This window comes from Abramis brama, assembly GCF_963993115.1.
Source record: "Abramis brama genome assembly, chromosome: 16".
Taxonomy (NCBI): domain Eukaryota; kingdom Metazoa; phylum Chordata; class Actinopteri; order Cypriniformes; family Leuciscidae; genus Abramis; species Abramis brama.
In genome coordinates, this window is record NC_139978.1 from 12,311,094 (window position 1) to 12,318,850 (window position 7,757).

General features: G+C 38.8%; 1 protein-coding gene across 1 annotated transcript; it reads left to right on the plus strand.

Moving 5' to 3' along the window:
- Positions 1 to 1,840: 1,840 nt before the first annotated feature.
- LOC311066505 (uncharacterized protein) lies at positions 1,841 to 6,942 on the plus strand. Its single transcript, XM_084087734.1, has 11 exons — positions 1,841 to 1,978; positions 2,066 to 2,563; positions 2,646 to 2,765; positions 2,880 to 3,002; positions 3,405 to 3,652; positions 3,831 to 3,974; positions 4,066 to 4,280; positions 4,429 to 4,696; positions 4,772 to 4,932; positions 5,963 to 6,201; positions 6,312 to 6,942. The coding sequence occupies exons 1-11, from the start codon at positions 1,975 to 1,977 to the stop codon at positions 6,569 to 6,571; spliced, it is 2,280 nt and encodes a 759-aa protein (XP_083943860.1). The 5' UTR covers positions 1,841 to 1,974; the 3' UTR covers positions 6,572 to 6,942.
- The last annotated feature ends 815 nt before the right edge of the window (positions 6,943 to 7,757 follow it).

The following is a 7,757-nucleotide window of genomic DNA, read 5'->3' on the forward strand; positions in this document are numbered from 1 at the left end:
CATTATTCTCCAGAATGGATTGAAATAAATACAGTATGTTAAACAGAGCTGATAATTATACACTTTTTGACTGATATCATTGGCAGATTGTGGATGTGCAGTTTTCTGCAGCCAGTCACTGCGACAAGTGACTTCTGCATACTGCGCAATACTGCAACAACAACAAGATGTTAAAGATTGTGACGGATAAACTCGACACATCCGTCAAGGTCAGACGCTCACTGCACATGTAGTTGTAGTGGGTCAAATGTAGTAGGTCGTCTGTGTATTCATGTGTATTGAAGGGTCAAATCTGAAATCTCCTAAATTACCGCAATTATTTATTCATTATAAATAAACTCCTGAAGTCATATGCTGCGTTTACAGATCTCTAACCCTCATGTCAGGCGGGTTTCATCATTATTTACTTGTTATGTTTCCGCGTGTTTTTACAAACCACTGCATTGCTTCACAGAATGATGAGGTGTGAAAGATATGATGTGATTAAAATGAAAACATTCTACAGAACTGGACAATTCTACTAAACATGGTTTAGTTTCACATTTCAGATTTTATTTTATTTATGAATTATTTGATTTGAGTTTTCATTGTTTCTATTTTCATTATTGTTTCTGGCGGTTTATATCATTGTGTTAAAAACCAAACCCGTGCCAAAACAAACAGATATTTTTAGAAGTCATTGTGTGGTCAGGAGTCATACTTTTGCTTTCGTTATGACGTAATATGTTTATGCAGAAAAGGAAAGTGGGATGGTTCCGATCCCTGGATTTTCCAGGTTTTGATTTCAGAGAAATGTCCTGCTGTAAAAGGTTTCACCTCAATCAATAATTGATTTTACATGAATATTTAAACCCATCTGAACTATTTACTGTATGATACATGAATATAATTAGGTAAGTCATACTAAAAAACAAAACAAAAATTACATTAAAATTACATGCAGGGCCCTCCTTATACTTTGGCGATTTCAAATAATGTGAAATCCCTGCATTAACCTCAGCATCAGATTCATATTTCTTGTTTGAAACCCTAAACATAATTAAGAATAATACAGTGTGTTAGGTGTTTGTTTTCTTAAAAACCTGTCATGAAACTATTCGCCACGTCTTGTTTCACCAGTATTTCAATCAGCCAAATGACAACTTAAACTTTCTAATGTATTCAAAACAGAAATAAACTCACTGATCAAGATTGTTCTCTGGATTTTTCTTATTCACCAAAGAACTCATCTGAAATATTTGTGATTCCATTTGTGAAAGTTTAAACTGTAACACTTTACAATAAGGTTCCATTTGTTAATATTAGTTAACTACATTAGTTAACATGAACTAACAATGAAAAATACTGGTAAATGATTTATTAATCTTAGTTAGTGTTCATTTCAACAGTTACTAATACATTATTAAATCAAAAGTTGTCTCTGTGAATATTATTTAATTGACCTGGGCTAATGTTGACCTAGCCTACTGTTACAAACATATTGCTTATTGTTAGCTTAGCTAATGCATTAAATTGATGAGAAATAATTCTCATCTATGCCATTGTTTAAATGACATGAGTACATTGTGATCTCAACATGTTTTTATGAGATTCACCTTTCAGCTCCACCTAATTTCTCAAACATTTCTAAGTAAATTAAACATACAAAATGACATACTTTATTTGAATCAGGAGTTGCCTAACAACTAAATTAAAAAGAAATCTTGTGATTACAATGTAATTACAAAACCAAATTACAAACGGTAAGCCAGTAATTTCCCTCACTGTGCCTCACCTGCATGTACTGTAAGCCCGTCCCCTTCTTCTTTTCTTTTCTTTTCTTTTCTTCATTCAGCCAGTGTAACAAGTAAAACAGGCTCTGTGCTCGTGGGACTCACAACGACTTGGACAGTAAAAGCAGTCACAAATAGTTTCTCGATTGAGTTAACCATCTTGAACATCAGGACCTTTTCATGAGGCAAAGACAAACCAACAATGAGTGAGTATAACTGGTCAAAATACATAAAGTGGTTTTAGGTTCATTGGTTTGTCAATCTGACTGTAAGATTCATCTGTATTATTCTAGGGCACGATCGCACGTGTGGAAGTCGATGTCTGGGTCCGATGACTTTCAATGTGGACCAGACAGGTCAATATGTGTCCCTCAGCCAAGGAGGGAGACTCGCATCCAGAGACGCCTCCACCTTTATGAACGGTTTGGCGTTTCTTAGCCGCACTGTAAAGGTGGACGAAAAGCTGTGTATATGTATTGAGGACTGCACTTCATCATGGGATGGAGCTCTCCGTGTGGGTTTCACCAACATCTGCCCACAAAGAAACAATATACCGCCTGCCTCTATACCAGACCTCAGGGACGCACAGGGATACTGCGTTGTGCCGGTGCCAGAGGACTTGTGTAGGAGAGGTGTAGAGCTTCAGTTTTGGATGAACTATGCAGGCATGGTTATTATCCAAGAGAAAGGTGGGGAGAAATATTACCTCAAAACAAAAGGACTGAACCTGAATAATCCACTGTGGGTTTTCATTGATTTGTACGGGAGCACAAGTGCCGTCCGCCTTTTGGGTAAGTACCGAATGCGAAAAAGACTTTTCTTTGCAGTTCAGTCAGAACTGATTATAAAATCTTTTGTAATAATGTGCTGTAGGCTCAAGGAGGGGGAGTCGAACATCATGCCCGGTTTGTCCCGTTGACGGTGGCATTGACTGGTTGACGAGACAGTTTGAGAGACAAATGTCAGAGGAAGAGCATAGTTATCATAAAACAGGTGAAAATATTTTCTTAAGACGCTAACATCAATAATGAACCATCCATCAAGCATATTTTTTAGTTTTAGAACCCAGTGTACTGATTCCATTGACTTTTTTAAAATTCTGCTTAGACACCAGAACGGTCCAGAAAACATCATCATCCTGGAAACCAAGTCTCTTCCTTGTACAGTTTGCCAACCAGACGACATCCCCAAGCCCCAAAGAACGTTCAGATCTCACAAGAGCTGGTTTAGGTACATTATCTGGCTACTTTCAGCATAAAGGGAAAGTTCACCCAAAAATGAACATTTTGTCATTACTTACTCACCCTCAAGTTGTTCATAAACCTGTATGAGTTTCTTTCTTCTGTTGAACTCACAAGACGATATTTTGAAGAATGTTGGCTACTGTCAACTGTCTGGTTACCAACATTCTTTAAAATATTTTCTTTTGTGTTCCACAGAAGCAAGAAACTCATACAGGTTTGGAACAACATGAGGGTGAGTAAATGATAACAGAACTTACATTTTTGGGTGAACTATCCTTTTAAAAACATCACCAGCATCGACAGTTCTCATAGTGCGCATAACGTTTACAATTAACATCAGTTTGAAACATTAAGAATCTTACAATATGTCCTATGTGATGCTTTCTAGGCACACCTGTCCAGAGGAGGAGTCAGGAGTCAAGAGTAGATCTAAACTGGACTTGGAGAGAGCTGAATTGCTTCATTTGCTCCAGATATCCATTGGTCAATCTGGATTTGATTGGTTTCCATTTAGCAAAGGCTGATAAACGTGGAAGACTTTGCAGATTACATGCAGCCACTCTGAAGAAAATAAAAAAGGAACTTGGTGATAGCGAACTTTATATAATTCCTGAGACGGACATTGTTTTAAATGAGGTATAGTAGGAAATTGTTATTTATTTATTCATTTAATCAGTTCTGAAATACTGTAATAAGTGCCACAGTACTAAGGTAAATGTTTAAGCACTGGAGTTCTTTGAAGGCACTTTTTTTTGCACCTCATCCTGCTAGTTAACAATTACTTGACAATACTATACAACTACTTTTTCCACAGATGACTGCGCAAACACTATCGTCAGTCATGAATGCAAATGCTTTCTCACCATCACGCTCTCCTCCACCTGTTCATGCACAACAGAGGAACCGGCTGACTTCTTCCAACAGTTACCTTTCTGATTCAAGCCGAAACTCTTCAGTGGTAATTATCTTTATTATGACACACACACCTTACATACACCTTTGACATTGCAGAAAGGCAGCATAAGGCAGTGTTCACATCTCTTCAACAGGAGGACATGGACGTTAGCTCTTTGCTCAGAGAGTTTCAGCACATGCATCTCAGTGCCAGTGAACAAGTTTCAGTATTGGTTTCTCGTAAGAAGTTGCTGCAGAGTGCTAAAGATGCGCTTTCCAACTGCAATTTCCCTTGGACCAAAATACCCCTCGTGACATTTGTTGGTGAGCAAGCACTCGACTGTGGAGGTCCACGGAGAGAGTTTTTTAGGTATGTCACTTACAATAAAAAATGTGGATTTGGATTCATAAAAGAGTAGAAAACTCATTCTTACACATGAAACATGCACTAGTGAGATTACAGTTTTGTTTGACTTTGACATGAATGGCATCTCGTTTCATCTTTACCCTGGCCTCAGAATCCTGATGATGGAGGTGCAAAGCTCAATGGGGATCTTTGAGGGACCGTCTGGACACTTATTCTTCACCTATGACCAGATGGCCTTGGAGGAACACAAGTATGAGTTGGCAGGGAAGCTGATTGCGTGGTCTGTGGCTCATGGCGGACCAGGACTCAAAGCTTTTGACCCTTGTCTGTACCAGCTGATGTGCACCCAAGAATGTCAACTGGAAGACTTTGACTGGCACCTGATACCAGATGATGACATTCAGGACAAACTGAAAAAGGTTTCTATCCCTTTCTCCATCAATCTGTTCCCTTCTTTAGCTACCAGATCTCTAACCATTTTATCTTGCGTTCAGATTTTGTCATGTAAAACGACGAAAGACCTCTGTAGGCTTCAGGGAGAGCTTGGCGACTGGATATGTGACTGTGGATTCCCTGGAATATACAGACCTGGAATTTCCATCCAAGATGTACCAAAGATTTACTCCTATGCAGTTCGACATTACATATATCTTAGGTATGTATCTATATTAAAATTTGATCTCTCATATAATAAACATTATTTACTCTTGCTTTTATCAAATTAAAGGGCTCTTTACACTGAGCGCGATTAAGTGACGCGAATGTATGTCGCGATGACGCTCTTGAATCGAAACTATAGATCCCTATGGAGTTATTCACACTGGGCGTGATCAATCGCAACGTGACAAAGCAAGATTTTTTATGGCTAGTGTGTCAACAATGAAACGAGCCATCCAATAGATTTGAGCTTACCTGAGCCACAGTGGTGGCGCTGTTTTGAAAACCTGCGTAAACACTGAAGAAAAGTATTCCAGAAGAGAATAGAATGGATGTTGAGTTCTTGTATCATTGGTGTCTGAGAACAGATTTATTCTTACATGTTCTTTATACAGATTTGTATTCATTTCCCACTGAATTATGCGATCTGAAGAGCTTGAAAAAGCATACAAAATTCTCAGTCAGCTCCACCTATCGTTCAAGCGTGAATTAGCTGAAGGCAGTCAATCGTTTCACGTTCAGAAAGCTCCGTTCATAGGCTATTTGCTTAACTTTATCGTGGCGCACTCAATGTGAAAGAGCCTTAAAGGTGCATAACGCAAGTCTCTGAGTTTTTGCAGAACTATGCCCCCCTCTGGCGACAAATGAAACTGCAGCACTGCAACTGAACGCGCATGACGTCACGCCCAGTCTCAGATTCCGACCCGAATCCCTCTTATTTATTTTACTGTACAGGATTATAGAGGCAATCGCATTGATCAGAGAAGGGCTCATTCAGCCCATCAGGCAATTGTTTAAGCATGTATGGGTTAGAATAACGGGTATTTTTAACTTTAAAAGTTGCATAATGCACCTTTAACACTCATTTATACGACAGTTAGTTCCGGTCCTCTAATTTGACTAGTCGTTACTTCCAAGAGCACTGTTTAGGATATTTATACAAATAATTATCTACTTAGTAATATTTGTGGTGTGATACTGCTTAAATATAAGAATAGCCATTTAACAGTCTCTGCTAATTTTCACAGAACATCAAATATGATTCACCAGTTCACAAAGGGACTGAATGCTTATGGACAGTTCTGGGATATGGTAAGAACTCACTGGGTTGAGTTTCTGCCCATCTTTACCAACATGCATGAGCCCCTTTCCAGAAGCACATTCACAGCCCTGTTCCAAATCCACTGGAGTAAAGCAGGGACCAAGAAGAGAGCGGTTGAAGAGGAGACTTTACATTACTGGGAACTGGTGCTTCAGATGATTGAGGGTGAGTTTCCTAGTCAGCAAGTAAACTGTGAAATAAACTGTGTAATTGCATACTTGTGCTTGTAATTGGCAATTTGTTAAGACTTGAGCTTGTAATTTTTCCCTCAACAGATAAAAAAGCTCCACAAAATGAGTTGCGTTTTGAGGAGATTTTGGCCTTCATAACTGGAGCGGATGAAGTCCCACCGCTTGGGTTCTCCCAGAAGCCCAGCATTCATTTCTACCAGCCAGAGGAGCGTGGATGCCGTCTGCCATATGCTAACACATGCATGATGGGATTGTTCCTGCCCAGGGTGGTAAAAGATGAAGTGGAACTTTACAGAATGCTTCTGAGAGCAATCCGAGACTCGGCTGAATTTGGGAGAACATAAACGTATATTCAATATTCTAATGGAAACATTCACATGTGAAATATATAATTACTATATACAAGCTACTATTTCATTACTTGAAAAGAAAGCGCTTATGTACAGTTATTTGTATATGCTGTATATTTTTGACATGTTTACATTTATGTTACAGCCCTGTCCCCCTGTACTGTAATTACAATAACTGGGTAATTAGGTAGCCTACTAACCCTGAACCTACCCCTAAACCTAACCTTAACCCCTGTAGTATCTTATATATTTATATATATTTATATGTATATATGTATTCACTTAAGTAAGCTAAATACACTGTAAGTATATGCACTTTTAAATAAAGTGCAACTAAAATATCCGGCATGCCTCTATAAACTGTTAAAAAAGAAACAAATTGAGTGTTTATTTCTCTGGTTTGGTGGGGAGGAGTGATAAACAACAGCAATTCAGCGAATCAACTGTGATTTCATACAGTGTCGACTAGGAACTATTAGGTAAAATATTTCAAAAAATAAAAATATTTCAAGTAAACAATGAATACCTGCACACATCAAAACATATTCTTTTTCTTTAATATTTATTTTAATCTTCTATAGCTTTCTTTTACTGCATACTTGAACTGTTTGCAGATTAAAGAGAATAAGACCTGCCAATCATCATTCTGTAAACCAGTTTTAGATGCCAAACCTATGTAGTAACACACTGTCTACCAGGAGTGCGTTTCACAAAAGCATCGTTACCCAACTATGGTTACAAGTTCGGTTGAATTGTGTTGATATCGATGGAACTTGCGATCATATTTGGCTTCAGGAAAAGCCCCCCATGTGGTCTTTGAGCTGTCAGCTGTGGAAGAGAGGATTCAGTACGCTGAATCAAGGGCGGATACCGGGGTGGCAACTGCCTCACCCCAGAATTATTATAAAATATGTATGTAGTGTTTCCGCTTCAATGTGAGGGCTTCAGAGAAGAAGAATGGCAACTGGCAAGAATAGAATAGGCTGTGTATTCTCCCCCAGTTATAATAATCCCCATTTGATCCAAAACAACGGCAATACATTCACTACTGTAGTATCCGCGCACAGTGATTTACTGTCAAGGCTATAATGTGGTTGGTTTACGAGGCACACGTGAACCAAGTTGTCCATTGCAGACTCTCCTCCTCCAGGCCACGACCACTCCAGCTCCTCAGAAGCGC

Excerpts from the sequence above, each read along its gene's own strand:
- LOC311066505 (XM_084087734.1), top strand. Across the intron at positions 2,564-2,645 it reads AAGTGCCGTCCGCCTTTTGG|GCTCAAGGAGGGGGAGTCGA; the intron begins GTAAGTACCGAA and ends AATGTGCTGTAG. Across the intron at positions 4,281-4,428 it reads CCACGGAGAGAGTTTTTTAG|AATCCTGATGATGGAGGTGC; the intron begins GTATGTCACTTA and ends CCCTGGCCTCAG.